General features: G+C 37.1%; 1 protein-coding gene and 1 non-coding gene across 2 annotated transcripts; one reads left to right on the top strand and one right to left on the bottom strand.

Moving 5' to 3' along the window:
• Positions 1-472: 472 nt before the first annotated feature.
• On the top strand, positions 473-9,845 carry LOC107952638 (adenylate kinase 4-like). The gene is made up of 4 exons (XM_016887831.2): positions 473-584; positions 1,485-1,544; positions 9,515-9,612; positions 9,708-9,845. Exons 1-4 carry the CDS (start codon positions 473-475, stop codon positions 9,843-9,845), a joined length of 408 nt encoding a protein of 135 aa, XP_016743320.1.
• A 5,910-nt stretch (positions 9,846-15,755) lies between these two features.
• LOC121212024 (small nucleolar RNA R71) lies at positions 15,756-15,862 on the bottom strand. The gene has a single exon (XR_005907236.1). It is a non-coding gene; the product is annotated as a small nucleolar RNA R71 (small nucleolar RNA).
• Between the last annotated feature and the right edge of the window lie 4,784 nt (positions 15,863-20,646).

Below are 20,646 nucleotides of genomic sequence, written 5' to 3'. Positions count from 1 at the left end.
AATAGCTCGGTCTTGCAAAGCCTTTATCCATTAACTCTTGTAATTGAGTCTTCATCTCCTTTAACTCCGTTGGAGCCATTCTATACGGAGCAATCGAGATAGGTGCCGTACTAAGGACTAACTCGATACCAAAGTCAACTTCTCTGGTTGGAGGCAACCGGGGCAACTCTTCTGGAAATACATCCGGGTACTCGTATACCACAGGAACTATCTTAGGGTACATTTGTTTGGGGGTAAAACATTTTCTGGAAGAGATTTTTAGCCTTTTCCAGTGTTTGTTTGACTGAAAATATTTTCCTAAAGTAAAACCAATTATAAATCACGGGAAAAGAAGCTCTTAATTTTGGAAATTGTCTTACCATTTCTAATTTAGTAAGACATTTTCAGGAAAATTAGAAGCCGATCTTCCCTTTCCCATTAACTTGAAAGACTGTTTAAAACTTAGAACCAAAAACCCTTAGAAAGAAAAGAAATGGCGTGTAGTTCGGTGAACTTGGAAGAAATACCCTCCGAATCTCTAATGAATGAGCTTCTCCACCGTATGACGTGCGCCCCCAAACCCGATAAGTGCCTCATCCTCATTGGTTCTCTTTTTTTCCCTTTATTTTTTTGACTCTCGCTTTATTTTTATTTTTGCAACTTGGATTCAATTCTTCTTATTTTTTCAATTCTTTCTTTGAATTTTTTTTCTAGTAATAACATGGAAAATGAAATTTTCAGATCCTAGAGTTTGTTGAAGTTTGTTCATGTCAAATTTTTTGTTCGTTTAAATAGAATTGCAAAAGAATGTACTCGAATTTTCAATGCTCCAAATTTAGATTAAATTTTTTAACTCTATTTTATTAAACTTTTCATACAATTTAAATGAACAACTATGTCTCTAAAGGCAGAGTCAAAGTGGGGGCACTGGATGAATTTCTAATGATTATTTTTTGAAAAAGTATGAGTGCTGGGAAATTTTGATTTTATAATATGTAATAAATACTCATTGTTTATGTTTAGATTTATATAAAAAAAGTCAAAAAAAATGAAGCGATTCTAATGCCAACATCGAACTTGTATATTCCTTATGCATCACCTTTTGCCATGCAAAAATGGTACTATTTTCTGCAAGACTAAAGATGAGTGCCCCTTCTCAGGGTACGTAGTCCATTGTTGATGACCTTCTAAGATATTGGTCTTTCTATAGTTGTAAAGTTCCATGCAGCAATGTTGAGACAATCGCTTGATCTGAAGTACAAATCTTGCTTGCATAGCGTGGAATTTAGGTTGCTTGAACGTGACTAGAAAGACACTAAAGTTTGGCTTTTACATTTATTTTTCTCAAAAGTCTCAAATTGTTAATAGCCCGTATTGTGTCATAGCAGCATCACAGAAGCATGCTGCATTCAAATAGCATTCTTTACACATCTAACAATTTACTATCTGAAATTTGGTAGAAGAATGGCATGTTTCTAATTACAGGGCAATCCTATGATTGATAGGTCCACCTGGATTTGGAAAAGGCACTCAATCACCAATAATTAAGGATGAGCACTGCTTGTGTCTGTAACGCCCCGTGCCCGAGACCGTTGCCGGAGTCGAACACGAGGTGTTAACAGACTTATTTCATTGTAAAACACAGTTCATTTTAAAATTTCCAGACAAGCTGGCTAACTGCGTCACTGTCACCTTAAAAATCATATCTCAAGTTCCAAAACTCGAAAACCGGTTCCATAATTTTTTCCTGAAACTAGACTCATATGTCCGTCTACAAATTGTTTTCTAGAATTTTTGGTCAAGCCAATTAGTACAGTTTATTAGTTAAAGTCTCCCCTGTTACAGGGTTTGACTACTCTGACCTTCATGTATTACGACTTAGATATCTTCCTGTACAGGGCTTCAATACTTATGCCCTTTGTTTCTAAAGAAAATAGACTCGAAAAGGAATCTGTAAATATAGGGAATAACTTCTAATTATATCTAGTTAATTTATAGTAAATTTCAAAAGTCAGAACAGGGGATCCAGAAATCGCTCTGTCCCTATTTCACGAAAGCTTAAACATCCATTAAAATACGGCTCATATGATGGTTTTGTTTCTTCCATATGAAAATAGACTCATCAAGGTTCGATTACATAATTTATTCGCTATTTAATTCCATTCCTACTATTTTTAGTGATTTTTCAAATTCACATCACTGCTGCTGTCAGCATCTGTTTTTAAGGTAGACTATACCTATTTCATGATTTTCCATGGATCAACTAGAGTTTTGTCATACATAGCACCAAAATGATCGTGATTAACCATTCCAATGGCTAATTGTTACCAAAATTTCTATACCACTCAATGAACAACATACAAAATGATTATAACGCTATGGTCAAAATATATATAAGCCATTTTCGCATGGCTATCCAAATATATACATTACCGAAGGTACTTGACTAACAACAAAAGGGCTGTCCTATACATGCCATTAACAGAGTTCAACTAAAAGAGTACCAAAAGAGCTTTGATAGTGTGGGCGACTTCGACTTTGACACTCCCGAGTCCGATAGCTGACGAACCAAAATCTCGGATGTTGTCGAGCGATTTCAACGGCTATTCGATCACTTTTTCCTTTCCCTTATCCAACTTTGATCCTCCAAGCTCTTGAGCTTCCTCTTGCTATCCACCTTGGCCGAATTTCTTCCCTAAAGATTTTTCTTCCTCCTCTTTCTCTAGTCAAGGCAATGGGGGAGTAAGGGTGAGACAACTTTGGTTTCTCCTCCCACTCACCTCATGTTTTATCATTCTAAATTCACTATTTTATTTTCTAAACTAATAATGCTAATAGAAAATTCATATTATCATCAATGACCCATCCATGGCCGGCCACTACTCATTATAATTGGAAATTTGACATGCAAACCCATCATTCTTATAACATGCATTAATTGATCCTTATAGATTAACCTGTCACATTTTAAAAGTGTCACATATAAGTCCTATTAGCTGAATTCACATGCAATCGACTAAATCGAAGCTTAAAACTTTCACACATTCATATTCACACATTTTAGACAATAAATATCATATTCAAATACTTTGGTGATTCGGTTTAGCGGTCCCGAAACCGCTTTCCGACTAGGGTCAATTTAGGGCTGTCACAACTCTCCCCCACTTAAGAAATTTTCGTCCTCGAAAATCTTACCGGTAAATAGGTTTGGGTATCGTTCTTTCATAGAGTTCTTGGTTTCCCAAGTAGCTTCTTCGATTCCGTGTTTGAGCCATAACACTTTTACTAACGGAACCCTTTTGTTTCACAACTCTTTCACTTCACGAGCTAGGATACGAATCGGTTCTTCTTCATAACTCAAGTCAGATTGAATTTCAACCTCTGATGGACTAATTATGTGCGAAGGATCAAATCTATAACGTCGAAGCATCGAAACATGAAAAACGTTGTGAATCCTTTCAAGTTCAGGGGGTAAAAGCAACCTATATGCAACTGGACCAACTCGTTCGGAGATTTCATACGGCCCAATGAATCTCGGACTCAGTTTGCCCTTACGGCCAAATCTGAGTATCTTTTTCCAAGGTGAAACCTTAAGAAACACTTTGTCTCCCACCTGATACTCAATATCTCTTCGTTTTAAATCCGCGTACGACTTCTAACGATTGGATGCTGCCTTCAGACTTTCACGAATTATTTTTACTTTCTGCTCAGCCTCTTTAATCAAATCAACTCCGAAAATTTTACTTTCACAGAGCTCGGTCCAAAACAATGGTGTACGGCATTTACGACCGTACAAAGCCTCGTAAGGTGCCATCTTAATACTTGATTGAAAACTATTGTTGTAAGCGAATTCAATCAAAGGTAAATACCGTTCCCATGAACCACTAAACTCAAGGATGCAACATCTCAACATATCCTCGAGTATCTGAATTATCCGCTCGGATTGACCATCGGTTTGGGGATGAAAAGCAGTGCTAAAATGCAGCTTGGTACCCAAAGCTTCTTGCAATTGCTTCCAAAATCGCGAGGTGAATCTCGGATCTCTGTCCGACACAATAGAAATAGGTACCCCATGTAATCTCACAATCTGAGAAACATACAATTCAGCTAGTTTATCCAATGAAAAATCCGTACGTACGGGGATAAAGTGAGCTGACTTAGTCAGTCTATCAACAACAACCCAAATCGCATCTTTCTTACTTGCCGATACTGGCAACCCAGATACAAAATCCATCGAGACTCGATCCCATTTCCATTCAGGTATCATGATCGGCTGAAGTAAACCCGTAGGCACTTGATGTTCCTCCTTCACTTGCTGACATATTAAACACTACGAAACAAAATCGGAAATGTCTTGTTTCATACCATGCCACCAAAATTGACGTCTCAGATCTTTGTACATTTTCGTACTCCCCGGGTGAATTGACATTCGGCTACAATGAGCTTCGTTCAGATCATCGAAATAGGTTCTGAATTTCTTGGAACACACAAACGACTTCTGAACCTCAAACAATCGTCATCATCAATTTGAAACTCTGATTCCATATTCGAAACACATTCAGCCCGTCTTGCGACCAATTCATCATCGACTTTCTGAGCTTTACGAATTTGATGAATCAACAATGGTTTGGCCTTTAATTCTGCTACTAAGACATTGTCGGATAGAACAGACAAGTGTACATTCATCGGTCGTAAAGCAAATAGTGATTTACTACTTAAAGCATCCGCAACCACATTAGCCTTTCCTGGGTGATAGTCAATGACAAGCTCATAATCTTTTAACAACTCGAGCCAACGTCTTTGTCGCAGATTCAAGTCTCTTTGAGTCATCAAATATTTGAGACTTTTGTGATCCGAATATACATGGCACTTCTCACCAAATAAGTAATGTCGCCATATTTTCAAAGCGAACACGATGGCAGCTAGTTCGAGATCATGGGTCGGATAATTTTTCTCATGTGGCTTCAGTTGTCTCGATGCATAAACTACAATTCGACCCTCTTTCATCAATACGCAACCCAACCCAAGTAGGGATGCATCACTATAAATGACAAACTCTTTGCCTGATTCAGGCTGCACTAGTACTAGAGCTTCAGTCAAATAAGTTTTCAGTTGATCGAAACTTTTCTGACACTTTTCTGTCCATTCAAACTTAACATCTTTCTGAAGTAGTTTCGTTATTGGTGTGGCTATCATCGAGAAACCCTTTACAAAGTGCCTGTAGTAACCGGCAAGCCCCAAAAAGCTCTGAACTTCAGTAATATTTCTCGGAGGCTTCCAGTTAAGTATGGCTGAAATTTTGCTCGGATCAACTCGAATACCCGATGCAGATACCACATGTCCCAAGAAGCTAACCTCTCTTAGCCAGAACTCACACTTACTGAACTTAGCATACAACTGCTTATCCCGTAAAATTTGCAACACTAATCCCAGGTGTTCAGCATGATCAGTTTCATTTCTCGAATAGACCAAAATATCATCGATAAACACAACTACAAACCGATCTAAATACGGTCTGAAGATCCGATTCATCAGATCCATAAATACCGTGGGGGCATTAGTGAGCCCAAACGGCATCACTAAGAATTCATAGTGACCGTATCCCATTCTGAAAGCAATTTTTGGTATGTCCGAATCTCGAATTCGCAACTGATAATAACCCGATCTCAAATCTATCTTTGAAAACACCGAGGCTCCCTTTAGTTGATTAAACAAATCATCAATATGCGGTAACGGATATTTATTCTTTATTGTCACTTTATTCAACTGACGATAGTCGATGCACAACCTCATGGTTCCGTCCTTCTTTTTCACAAACAATACTGGTGCACCCCAAGGTGAGAAACTTGGTCGAGCGAAACCTCTATCCGTCAACTCTTGCAACTGAGCTTTCAACTCTTTTAACTCGGTTGGTGCCATACGATACAGAGCTATCGAAATTGGTGTAGTCCCAGGTACAAGCTCAATACCAAACTATACCTCCCGAACAGGTGGTAAACCCGGTAATTCTTCGGGAAAAACATCCGGGTATTCACAAACCACCGGCACAGATTCAGGTTTCTTTTTTAACTCTTTGTCATCAAGTACATACGCAAGGTATGCTTCACACCCCTTTCTTACATATTTCTGAGCCAACATTGATGATATTACAGCTGGCAACCCAATCAAGTCAGTAGACTCAACTCGGATTATCTCGTTATTTACACACCTCAAATCAATAGTTTTTCTTTTGCAATTTACAATTGCATCATGTACGGTCAACCAATCCATACTGAGGATAACATCAAATTCATCAAACGATAAAAGCATCAAATCGGCCGGAAAACAGAAACCTCGGATTACTAGGGGACATTTCTTACACACTTTGTCAACAAGTACATAACGACCCAAGGGATTCGACACTCGAATTACGAACTCAGTAGACTCAATAAGTAAAGTCTTACTAGATGCTAAGGTTTCACATATATAAGAATGAGTAGAACCAGGGTCAATCAAAGCAATCACATTAGTATCAAAGAGAGTAAAAGTACCGGTAATAACATCTGGCGAGGAAGCATCCTCGCGTGTGCGTATAGCATAAGCCCTAGCAGGAGCACGAGCCTCAGATCTGGTTGTAGCGTCTCTAGATCCTCTCTGACCACCACTAGGATTTCCCGTGTTTCTAGATGGTCTACCTCGAGCAGTGGTAGCACCCGGTTTCCCACTTTGATTTACATTCTGTTCAGACAATCTCGGGCAATCTTTAATAAAGTGGTTAGCTGATCCACACTTGTAACAGGAGCGGTCATGGAATCTACAACTCCCCAAATGCCATTTACCACAATACTGGCACTCTGTTCTGTCTCGACGTTCATTTCCAACACTGGCGACCGAAGTGACTCGTGTACCCACAGGGGGTCGATCACGATCTCGTCTAGAAAAGCCCGAAGTGTCTCTAGATCGGCCTAAATCATCTCTAAATTTATTCGATGACTGTTGAAAGGGCTTTCCCGAAGATCTCTTACGAAACTCCTTTGCTCCCATATCAGATTTTCTTTTCTCCTTACTGAGCTCCTCGGCTTTGCAAGCTCGCTCGACAAGTACCACAAATTCTCGGATTTCTAAAATGCCAACATACAGCTTTATATTATCGTTCAGTCCATCCTCTAAACGTTTACACATCACAGCTTCTGAAGAAATGCATTCTCGAGCGTACCGGCTAAGTCTTACAAACTTTCGTTCATAATCAGTAACCGACATAGAACCTTGTTTAAGTTCAAGAAATTCCTTCCGTTTTTGATCAATGAATCTCTGACTGATATACTTTTTCTGAAACTCAGTTTGGAAAAACTCCCAAGTTACTTGCTCTCTGGGCACAACAGAAATCAACGTATTCCACCAATAGTAGGCAGAATCACGTAGCAAGGAGATAGTACACTTTAGGCACTCATCGGGTGTGCAAGATAGCTCATCGAGTACCCGAATAGTGTTGTCCAACCAAAATTCAGCTTGCTCGGCATCATCGCTATCCGTAGCTTTAAATTTAGTAGCCCCGTGTTTTCGAATTCTATCAACTGGGGGCTTATTTGACCTTATTTAGTCAGTTACCGGAGGTATTGTAGGTGCGGAGGTTGTATTAGTCGGGAATGGAGGTTGTGGAACAGCCGTATTAGTTTGAATGTATTGGTTGAACCAATCATTCATCACGCTATAAAAAGCTTGTCTAGCTTCATCATTCTGATTACTAGCAATAGGTTGAGAGTCCGCCGGCGCTGTCCCTTTTGCGGGAGCACGCGCTACACTCTCAAGATCATCAGCTACCGTTCGGTTGGGATCGGGATCCATTTCTATATGGAAACACATTTTAACTGTCAGAAATCACCACACTATCACATAAACTCATAATGGCATGTATAGCTAGACCCAAACGTATTACGGTAGTCCTAGAATCGACTAAACCGTAGCTCTGATACCAATAAAATTGTAACGCCCCGTGCCCGAGACCGTTGCCGGAGTCGAACACGAGGTGTTAACAGACTTATTTCATTGTAAAACACAGTTCATTGTAAAATTTCCAGACAAGCTGGCTAACTGCGTCACTGTCACCTTAAAAATCATATCTTGAGTTCCAAAACTCGAAAACCGGTTCTGTAAATGTTTTTTGAAACTAGACTCATATGTCCGTCTACAAATTGTTTTCTAGAATTTTTAGTCAAGCCAATTAGTACAGTTTATTAGTTAAGTCTCCCCTACTACAGGGTTCGACTACTCTGACCTTCATGTATTACGACTTAGATATCTTCCTGTACAGGGCTTCAATACTTATGTCGTTTGTTTCTAAAGAAACTAGACTCGAAAAGGAATCTGTACATATAGGGCATGACTTCTAATTATATCTGGTTAATTTATAGTAAATTTCAAAATTCAGAATAGGGGATCCAGAAATCGCTCTGGCCCTATTTCACGAAAGCTTAAACATCCCTTAAAATACGGCTCATATGATCATTTTGTTTCTTCCATATGAAAATAGACTCATCATGGTTCGATTACATAATTTATTCGCTATTTAATTCCATTCATACTATTTTTAGTGATTTTTCAAATTCACATCACTGCTGCTGTCAGCATCTGTTTTTAAGGTAGACTATACCTATTTCATGATTTTCCATGGATCAACTAGAGTTTTGTCATACATAGCACCAAAATGATCGTGATTAACCATTCCAATGGCTAATCGTTACCAACATTTCCATACCACTCAATGAACAACATACAAAATGATTATAACGCTATGGTCAAAATATATATAAGCCATTTTCGCATGGCTATCCAAATATATACATTACCGAAGGTACTTGACTAACAACAAAAGGGCAGTCCTATACATGCCATTAATAGAGTTCAACTAAAAGAGTACCAAAAGAGCTTTGATAGTGTGGGCGACTTCGACTTTGACACTCCCGAGTCCGATAGCTGACGAACCAAAATCTCGGATGTTGTCGAGCGATTTCAACGGCTATTCGATCACTTTTTCCTTTCCCGTATCCAACTTTGATCCTCCAAGCTCTTGAGCTTCCTCTTGCTATCCACCTTGGCCGAATTTCTTCCCTAAAGATTTTTCTTCCTCCTCTTTCTCTAGTCACGGCAATGGGGGAGTAAGGGTGAGACAACTTTGGTTTCTCCTCCCACTCACCTCATGTTTTATCATTCTAAATTCACTATTTTATTTTCTAAACTAATAATGCTAATAGAAAATTCATATTATCATCAATTACCCATCCATGGCCGGCCACTACTCATTATAATTGGAAGGTTGACATGCAAACCCATCATTCTTATAACATGCATTAATTGATCCTTATAGATTAACCTGTCACATTTTAAAACTGTCACATATAAATCCTATTAGCTGAATTCACATGCAATCGACTAAATCGAAGCTTAAAACTTTCACACATTCATATTCACACATTTTAGACAATAAATATCATATTCAAATACTTCAGTGATTCGGTTTAGCGGTCCCGAAACTGCTTTCCGACTAGGGTCAATTTAGGGCTGTCACAGTGTCCCTTGGCCACTGGTGATATGCTTAAAGCTGCTGTTTTTGCTAAAACCCCACTTGGTATCAAGGCTAAGAAAGCTATGGATAAGGTCAAATTAGTTCCCCTGCCTGTTTGGATTTTTTAAAATATTTCTTACTACTAGTTTGCTAATGACTAATGAGGTGCTTAGCTATTGTTTCTCAGGGAGAACTTATTTCTGATGACCTGGTTGTTGGCATTATCGATGAAGCAATGAAGAAACCTTCATGTAAAAAAGGTTTCATTTTTGATGGGTTTCCCAGGACTGTAGCACAAGCACAAAAGAGGATACTTTGTATATAATCTTTACACTTGCACCCGCCTTTCCTAACCAGAGAACCTTGAATTTTCATAATATAGACCACGCTTCTAATATAGACCATATCTTTGAGCTTAAACACAGATGTAGAAACTTGAAGGTTATGAATTTGTAGATCATATAGGGTTTAGTAACAAATAGTAAACTAGACCAATTACTGAGACTAATAAGGTCTAAAAATAGGCTTTGCAATTTGGCAGTTACATTGCAGTTGCTTTATAGATAGCTACTCTATTTTGATAATAGGGGGTTAGTTTTGTTGCCTATCTTCTAGGTTTCCATTACATAATTGTTAAAGTGAAGTTTCATTTCCCCTAAATATTTTTCAATGGATGTTGATGAGGCGGTACGTTGCTTCTCTCATGCTCGTGGTCCTTTTGGTATTAATTTTTTTAACTTTTGAATATATGTTTGTTTTCAGCTGAGCAGGTTTGTCTTTATCTTTCAATGCACCTATTTTATTTTTAGAATACTAGAGTGCTGCTGCTTTCTTATTTTTATTTCCTATTTCCTTTGACAAGACCATTTACATCACAAAATTGCTCAGTGTTACATATCCATGGGAGAAAAAGTGCTAGCAATTCAGTTCATTCGAAAAAGTGTTAGCTAAATTGTTGACCTCATTAAGCTCATTAGCTAGGTATGTATGACCTATGCCTAACATTTACCATCTCGTTTGGATGTAAACCAAAGTATTGACTAAAATGTACGACCTGTGGAGATTCGAAACATGCTGTGGCTATTGAGATAGTTCTCAAACTATTGATATTTCACTTTAACTAGTCTCAAGTGTATCCTCATTAATGATATTGCAGGTTATTAAGGATTTTTTAAGTGGTGAGTTTGTTTGACTGTGATGTCAAAATTGAAGATTATTTGCTGAAGAGTTATTACAAAATAGCTTCATTGATTGCAGCTAGTGCCAAGGGAGCCGCCAATTTCAATGGAGCTGATCGTACTGTAACAGAGCAAATGTATTAATATGGAAAGAATCTTGGCCTATCATTCCAAGTTGTCCATGACATATTGGATTTTACACAATCACCAGAGCAGCTGGGGAAACCAGCTGGTAGTGATCTAGCAAAAGGCAACCTCACAGCACAAGTTATAAACATGGCATGAAGTTGAAACTTGTACTAATATAGAACAACTTTCTTAGGATATTAATTGGTTCCTTGCCACTGGTTGTATGTTCATACAAGGCTTTGAGCTTTGACTTGAGCTCCTAGTTTCAATGTCTTCTGTCTGAGAAAAAATAATTTCTCTGTTAAATTAAGTTGATGAACAATAAAGTTTTTGTGGTCATCAATATTAAGCTAATAAAGTTCCATTATGTATACAAGGAAAACCTATGTTGTAGGGGTTTCTCTTTTTCTTCTTAAAGTATTTATGTTTGAAGTTTATCTGAAAAAGTGTGAATATAATTTGGTTGTTTTCAATTTATGACGGTTAATATTCTAGCTTAATAATTAAGTATTATTATATATTTAATTTGATTTATTTATTGCAATATATGTAAAAACAATTTAAAATATAAATTTATTAATATATGTAAAAACAAATTTTTCGAAAAATATTTTCAGGGAATTTGCCAAACAACAGAAAATATTTTACACAGATTCATCCAAAAACCAGAAAAGTAAATCATTTTCCAGAAATCATTTTCCGAAAAACATTTTACTGGCAAACAAACGGAGCCTTAATTTTCACTTCAGACTCTTTGGTGTTCAACACAAATGCTAGGTAGGACCCATACCCTTTTCTCAAATTTTTCTCGGCAATCAAAGACGAGATCAGTACTGGTGAGTTATCCGGTTCACCTGATTTAACCCGAATAATATCCCAATTCTCACATTTCATTTCAATGAACTTGTTACCACAATTCACCATCACGTCATGAGCAGTCAACCAATCCCTACCAAGAATTAGATCAAATTCATCAAATGGTAGTAGCATGAGGTTAGCCGGAAACAATGACCCCTAATCATCAAAGGACAATCTCTACACACTTTATCAACTATCACATGCCTGCCTAACAGGTTTGACACTTTTATCACAAATTCGGTAGACTCAACAGACATATTCATACTAGGTACTAATTTCATGCATACATAGAAATGAGTAGACCTCGGATAAATCAAAGCATAACAGGAATATCATGAAGAGAAAAAGTACCCATAATCACATCTGGTGAAGATGCCTCTTCGCGAGCGTGAATGGCATAAGTCCTTGCAGGCACACGACCCTCGGACCTCACAGTTGAATCTCTAGGAGCACCTCTACTGCTAACCCTACTGCCTGGATTTTTTTGTGGTCTACCCCTCGTAGGAGGACTAGTTGCCCTTACCTCTTGCTTTTTCTTTTTCTCATCTAATTCAGGACAGTTTTGGATGAAGTGGTCTAATGACTGACATTTGAAACAACCTCTTTCATTCTCTGGGCACTCATCAAAATGATGCCTACCACACTGTGAACACTCCAACTTATTTGTCCGAGCACTACCAACACTTACGATGGAAGTGGTTTGGGCTTTAGATGCCATGTACTGTTTGTTCTTGTTTTTACTCGAGAACCCCCTGAAGCATTCGATTGGGTAGTGAATTCCCTCGATCTCTTAGATGAGGACTGATGTGACTTCCCAATCTATCCCTTCCTTGAATCATGCGACTTAATAGCTACCTTTCTCTTCTCTTTAACAAATTCTTCTGCTCTGCAAGCTCTCTCAACCAGTACTACAAATTCCATTAACACTAGGATGTCAAAAAATACTCGAATATCTTCATTCAGGCCATCCTTAAATCTCTTACACATTATGGCCTCGGTAGATATCTTGTTGAGCCTTACAAACTCACGTTCATATTCCATCACTGTCATACGACCTTACTTCAGCTATAAAAATTCCTTCCTCTTCTGGTCTATAAATCTCTGGCTAATGTACTTCTTCCAGAACTCTTCCTGGAAGAATTCCCAAGTTATCATCTCTCTCAGTACAACGAACATGAGTGTATTCCACCATTGGTAGATCAAGTCTCGTAGGAGTGATACTGCACACTTCACGCACTCCTTAGGTGTACACGGTAGCTCATCAAATACCCTAATGGTATTTTCAAAACCAGAACTCTTCTCACTCTGGGTCGTCCTCAATATTAGCTCAAAATTCCTCGGCCCCTTGCTTTCGAATCTTGTCTACCGGAGGTTTCTCTCTCCTAACCATATCTACTCCTTGAGGAGCTACAAGGGCATGCTGAGGAATCAGAGGAGGTAGGGGAGGTGGAGTGTTTGGATTTGCACGAACAAACTCCGTATACCAAGCATCCATCATACGGAGGTAGGCTTCTCTCCATGGCCCATTGTCACGGGCTCGCTTTCGACAGGCGCGGTCCCTTCAGTGGGAGTCGGCACATTACTCTCCACATCATCCGCGTTAGCTCTATCGGGATCCATTTATTATATGAAAACATAATTTATAATCGTCAGGGCTCGTCACACTATCAATATACAACTATGGCATGTATTGTAACACCCCTTACCCGTGTTCTAAGCCGGAACAGGGTACGAGACATTACCAGAACATAATACATGCAAACGGATGAAATCATGACATAGTATGTTTTTTTTTAAAAAAAAACATACATTTTCATGTCCTATAACCTGAACAATATTAGTTAAAATCAACGGGCATATACAAAATGAACTATTAAATTTTGAAGACCAACATTTTAGGCCAATTTAATTATGATATATAACAAAAATAACCAAGTTACCTATACATGCCATAACCCCAAAATAATGTTTACAAAATACCAAAAAGTATTGATAGTGCGGATGGATCTCCGACGATCTCCGAATCCTGAGCTGGCCTAGTGACACTATAAGACAAGAGAAAGAAAAGAGAGTAACGTAAAGCTTAGTAAGTAAGTACGTAAGTGATATACAATTTATCAACATATTTCTCAAAATAAAACAATCATAACAGTACATAATCTCATGTTCAGGTCAAGCTATTTTCTTGAGTCACTGTCACTATATCATTTATTTCTGGAGTTACGGAACTCCAAATTTAAATCCGTTAATTTTCCAAAAAGCTAGACTCATATAATTTCTTACCATAAAAATTTCAGAATTATTGGTTTAGCCAATTAGTGCAGTTTATTCATTAAAGTTTCCCCTACTTCACTGTCCAACAGTTCTGACCTCTTTTTGCTAAAAATTAAAGATCTCATAGTAAAAAACTTGGATAATGTTCATGTTTATTTCTAGGCATATAAATTATAACCCATAATTATTTTTCTACAATTTTTAACAATTTTTCCAAGTAAGAACAGGGGATCTCGAATTCATTCTGACACTATCTCACAAAAATTATAATATCACATAACATAGAACTCTTTTGCTCCCCCTGTTTCTTTTGTATAAAAATAGGCTCATTAAGCTTTAATTACATAATTTATTTGAAATTTAATTCAACTTACACAATTTTTGGTGAATCTTCAACGTCACACAACTGCTGTTGTGCAACACTGTTTTACTACTAAAATTCACTCTTACATAATTTCACTTTATCCATTTTGTATTATCGAAGTTTACTCAAATATCGAGCATATTGCTCAAAATTTTCTTAAACATATACATGCACTTATTCATCATATAATCATATTCACATGTATTTTTACTTAATTAACCTTCCCGTTGAACTCTTCGGAATAATAACTGATACTCAGTTGTTTGCACATATTTTCACACTTGTAACCAAAGCTATCTGGTACGCATATTAGCCTGCACTTAGTACTACACATGCGACCAATTATCCGGTACACGTAGTAGCCTGCACTTAGTACTACACACGTGATCAAAGTTATCGGGTACTGTCTAGGTGGATTTTTCTTTAGGTATTGTCTTCATTCAATCAAATTTTTTTCCAAAAGCAATTCCCCAATTCTATTCTCTGTGCATTCTTAGTTTAGATAATTAGTTAGTTAAAACAAAAACCTCTTTATTCTTAGGCTAGATAATAAAAAGATAGTCATTACTAGTACTTTTAGTTCCTTTGGGTTTGACAATCTAGTCTTGCTAAAACTATACTACTGTTCGATAGGTAAACTTGCCTACATCACGATAATAGTTAGTTCAAGAACGAGTAATTATAAATATTTAAAACCTATCACGAAATCACGCGATCAAGTTTTTTGCCCCGCTGCCGAGGAACTGAAATATTAGGAGCACTCAATTTTTATTACTTTAGCCATTTATTTTTCGTGCACTTTAATTTATTATTATTTATTAATTTACTTTTTCCTTCTCTTGGCAGGTTTTTATAGTTTATGACTAGAAGAAATCTGTCAGTACCATTACTTTTTGACGAAGAAATTGATCGTATAGTTCGCAAAAATCAAAGAGAAATGAGGCGAAGCTTAAGATACATAGAGAACGAGCAAGAAGACAATACTCAACCCCCTAACCAAAGAGATGGCTAAAAACCAAGGCAATCAGCTACCTCCTGCAATTGCGGTTAATCAAAATCCTGCTCCACGCACTATGTATGATTATGCTAAACCTTCTTTATCAGGAACTGAATCGAGCATAGTTAGACCTGTTGTAGCTACAAATACTTTTGAATTAAAACCTAACACTATTCAAATGATACAGCAATTTGTTCAGTTTAATGGTTTTCAGGATGAGGATCCCAACGCTTACTTAGCCAACTTCTTAGAACTATGCGATACATTTAAAATTAATGGTGTCTCTGATAATGCCATTCATCTTCGATTATTCCCTTTTTCATTGAGGAACAAAGCTAAATAGTGGTTGAACTCGTTACCACAAGGGTCAATTACTACTTGGGAACAAATGACTGAAAAATTTTTACTAAAATATTTTCCGCCGGCTAAACGGCTAAATTATGTAATGATATCGCTTCTTTTGTGCAGATGGATTTAGAAACACTCTACAATGCATGGGAGAGATACAAGGACCTTCTGAGAAGGTGCCCTCACCATGGCTTACTGCTTTGGCTACAAGATCAAATGTTCCATAATGTCCTGAATCCTTCGACTCGACAAATGGTTGACGCAGCTGCTGGCAGAACCATCAATAATAATACACCTGAAAATGCCTATGAGTTTATAGAGGAGATGTCACTGAATAACTATCAGTGGAAAGTCATGAGGACAAAGCCAACGAGAACAGCCGGCATTTATAACGTCAATTAGGTCACCATACTCTCTAATCAGGTAGAACTCTTAAATAAAAAGATTGATGGTTTTCTTAATTCTTCACAGGTTAACCATGTAATGCAGTGCGAAGCAAGTGGAGGTGGAACAAGCCACTTGGAATACCAACCTTATAGCCACAACATGGATAACAAGCAATTAAACTACATGGGTAATAATCCTCAATCTCAAAACAATCCATAAAGTAACACTTACAATGCAGGTTGGAGGAACCACCCCAATTTCTCGTGGAGCGGTCAAGGAAATCAAAGACCACAACCACCTCCAGGCTACCAACAACCACCCTACCAACAGGAAAAGAAGCCGAACCTTGAAGAGATGCTCTCAAAGTTTATTTCAGTGTCAGAAACTCATTTCCAGAACACCAAGACAACACTTAAAAATCAACAAGCGTCGATCCAAGGGCTCGAAACTCAGATAGGCCAGTTTTCCAAACTAATTGTCGAACGACCACAAGGTAGCTTGCCAAGTAATACTGAACCCAACCCAAGGGAATAGCTCAACGTAATTAATATTCAGGATGAAGAAGGAGTTGTTGAGCCTGAACCAGAACCGAGGCAAGAAACTATGGTAAGCAAAGGTCAAGGTAAGGTAGATAACAATAAAAACAAAACCATGAATGTCGAATATAAACCTCGTGTGTCAACCCCAACGCGACAAGGAAAGACCGCTCAGATGAATAATTTGGTAAATTCCTTAAACTCTTAAAAAAATTACATATTAACTTACCGTTTATTGAAGCCCTATCGCAAATGCCAAATGAAATGAAATTTTTAAAGGAACTTTTAGCAAATAAGCGAAAGTTGGACGAGGCGTCGCACGTGGAGCTAAACGCAGTTTGCTCAGCTATTCTCCAAAATAGACTATTGAACAAACTAAAAGATCCAGGGAGTTTTACAATTCCTTGCTTAATTGGTAGTTTAGATGTTAATAATGCATTAGTTGATTTAGGGGCTAGTATTAACGTCATGCCCTACAAAATGTTTAAGCAATTAGGTCTTGGGAAACCCAAACAAACTAGGATGAGCATTCAATTAGCAGATAAAACTATAAGGTTCCCTAGGGGTATTATTGAAGATGTACTAGTTAAAATCGATAAATTTATATTTCCTATTGACTTTATTGTTCAAGATATAGAGTAGGATAGCAACACTCTTCTAATTCTGGGAAGGCCCTTTTTAGCAACTACTAAAACAATTATTCATGTTGGCACAGGTGAACTCACACTCCGTGTGGGAGACGAAACAATCACCCTTCAAGCTCTCAATTCTAGCAACACATCGGGAATTGAAGGTGATCGTTTAACCCATTCTCCTAGAACTGATAATATGGTACAACCTATTTTATAGGAAATGAGTTTGAAGGAAGCACACGAGTCATTCTCAAGCAATAGTAGAGGACCTGCTCATGACGATCAAAGATTATAAATCGAGGAACTCGATGAATGGCAGATGCATAAGCCAAGAACACCTGACAAACCGAATCTACGATAGAACGAGCTCAATACCTTTCCAGATCAACTTAAGATTGGAGATAGAGTCTTATTAGATAAAGCAAATCCCCACATTGTCGCTACCACACCAAATGCAGAAATCCCTCTTACGGTACTTAGTATCTTTCCATTCGGTACGGTCGAGGTAAGGCACCCCAAGTTCGGCACTTTTAAGGTAAACAACACCCGTTTAAAACCTTATTTTGATGAGATTTATGACAGGAATGATGAGTATAAACTCCTCAAACCACCATGATTATTCAAGGGAGAGGTAAATCAAGCTTAGACTATAAATAAGCGCTTCTCGGGAGGCAACCCGAGGACTAACTGTATTAACTTCTTTAAAAATTTAGTCTTTAGCATCTAACTTACTAACAAAGCTCTCGAATATAGGTTTTCCACAGAGACACGGCTAAGCACACGAGCGTGCTTATGGCCGTGTGAAAACAGGGCAAGCATTTACCCAAACACGGGCTATGATAAAACGCCACGGCCGTGCAACATGGCGGTGGTCGAGCCTGCCAAAACAACACGGGCATACGACACGCCCGCGTGGAAGACCCGTGGTTGAAACTGAGAAACTAGCACGGGCATGCGACAGGTCCGTGTCTAACACCCGTGGTCGAACCTATGACAGCCCTAATTTGACCCTAGTCGGAAAGTGGTTTTAGGACTACAAAACCGAGTCACAAAAATAATTAAATGTTATGTTCTGTGTTTATTATATGTAAAAGTGCATGTGTGAAAATTTCATGCTTTGATATTGTCAATTGTATGTGAAATTATTAAATAGGACTTATGTGAAAATTTTTTAAAATGCTATAGGTTATTTTGTAGTGGCCAAATAATTTTATGGTGTAAAATAGGTGGATTTGCATGTCAAAATTCCCACTTTAATGTATAGTGGCCGGCCATAATGATGGTGATAAATAAAATATGTATTTTAAATTAGCATTATTAAATTTAATGGCTTTATTATCATAAAATAAAGATAAATAAAATAACAAAAAAGAGGAAAAGGAAAAAGTTTGTTCATCTTTGTTCTTCATAGCCGAAATTAGGAGAGAAAAGAAACTCAAGCAACATTCGGTCATTTACTACATGATTCAAAGGTATGTTCATGTATTTTTTTTATTGAAATTCTTGTGAAATTAGCATGGTCAAAACATTTCTTGGTTAACCCATGTTTAAATTTTAAAAATTTTTTGTGTTGTGAGCTTTCGGCCATGAAAGAAATTGAAGGGATTTGGTTGTTGTCTTTAGGTTTTAATGAGAAATTGTGGATGAGCGAAGTTTGAGCTAGTTAAATGTTCATAAAGGTGCATTATATGAGAAGGTGAAATTGGCTTGTGTGTATATGTAGATGCCGAATGTGAATTTTGATAGTAGTGAGTAATATTGCGTTTTAAAATCATGAAATGGAGTTTTAAGCTTGATAGAATTTTGTTAAGAATGAATGAAAGAATATGTGTATTCAGCTATGGATGTTTGGATAATAAATTAGTATGGATGCCTTGATGAGTTATGCTCAAATTATAAGTTGAATTTAAAGCTTGTTAAATTGCTCTTAATATTTCCGGATAAGTTACTTAGTTAAGCTTGTTAAATTTGCTCTTCATATTTCCGGATAAGTTACTTAGTTAAAGAAAATTTTAAAGTACTTAGTTAATTGATACTAGGTTAATGGTGTGTGTATAAATTAATATGAACTTTGTATATGTACTAAAAGTTGTATATGAATTCGGCCTTGGGAGAAATTTTGGTATAAAATGCTTGAAGGTTAACAGGTTATTGCTTTAATGACAGAATGTGTCAATGGCTAATGCATGGACTAGTTGGTCAATATGTGTTAAAAGGGAAACATAAATAAATACCTATTTGATGAGCTATATATATATATTCGGCTATATGGTAAAGATATATATATGAAAATATGATAAGCCTTATGAGTTTTGTGTTTGTGTATGTGAACTAAGTATACAATGAATATTCGGCTATAAGCTACCTTGATAGGACCTTAATAAATTAAATTTTGTTTGAATTAGCTCAAGAGCATAGAGAACCAAGGTTGGACAGGGGAAAAGAGAAAGTAGTTGAATAGTCGAACCAAGACTGTTCGAAAATATATTCGAGGTAAGTTTTAAGTAGTTAAATATATAATATTCGATAATGACATGACAGATTATGAGAATTAAGTATTACTTGTCATATATGTATATGGCCGAATGGCAATTGTAATGGAAGTAAAATGTGATATGCTTTCATGATCAAATGATAGTGTTAGATGAATATGAGTAAGATGTTACGTCTAAACTATCAAATGATAAATGTGAGTGATGAAATGAGATAAAAGTGAATAAAATGTAGGATGATATATTTGAATGATGCTGGTACCCAATTTAGTGTGATTGTGTTATATGAGACTTGTTGATTTGAATATCGCACAATACTATTCGGGCCTTTGAGCCTAGCAGGCTATAATGCCGGTGAGATACTATTCGGGCTTTCGAGCCTAGTAGGCTATAATGTCAGTGAAATGATATCGGGCTTCAAGCCTAGTAGGCAAAATGCCGGTGAATGAATTCGGGTTTTGAATGCCGGTGATTTGATCAAAGTCTAACACTAAGATACCTCATGTTAGAACGAAAAATGATACATTCAATACATTAAGTTGGCCAGGTACGTATTATGTATTTATATGTGAGTATGATTTGAATTGAATCATAAGTGTATAATGTGATACATATGTGAATAAATGTTATATCTATATCTATGATCATGATACATTCGGTCTGAAAGTATGCGAAAATATTCGTTTTATTTATGCCATATGAATTCAGATTAAGTGAAATTAGAATGCTAAATGTGCATTATGTGCTTGTGTATATTCGGCCAAATGGTATATATCTAGAAAATGACCTCTTGAGAAATTGAATAATTGATGTATAATTGAGTTTTTTTGTTGCATTTCTTAAAACTTACTAAGCTTATGAAAGCTTACTCCATTTGTTACGTTTCTCTGTTTTATAGATTGTTGACTTCAGTCACCTACTCGGAAAGGGA

Source organism: Gossypium hirsutum, chromosome A12, assembly GCF_007990345.1.
Source record: "Gossypium hirsutum isolate 1008001.06 chromosome A12, Gossypium_hirsutum_v2.1, whole genome shotgun sequence".
Taxonomy (NCBI): Eukaryota; Viridiplantae; Streptophyta; class Magnoliopsida; order Malvales; family Malvaceae; genus Gossypium; species Gossypium hirsutum.
Note: the sequence above shows the minus strand (reverse complement) of the source record. Positions and strands in the feature narration are given on the sequence as shown.

What these genes read in the sequence shown, in the direction of transcription:
- LOC107952638 (XM_016887831.2), top strand. Translation starts at nt 473, where the DNA reads ATGGCGTGTAGTTCGGTGAACTTGGAAGAAATACCCTCCGAATCTCTA. An exon ending in TAAGTGCCTCATCCTCATTG is followed by an intron (nt 585 to 1,484) that starts GTTCTCTTTTTT and finishes TATGATTGATAG; the next exon opens with GTCCACCTGGATTTGGAAAA. An exon ending in TAAGGATGAGCACTGCTTGT is followed by an intron (nt 1,545 to 9,514) that starts GTCTGTAACGCC and finishes GGGTCAATTTAG; the next exon opens with GGCTGTCACAGTGTCCCTTG.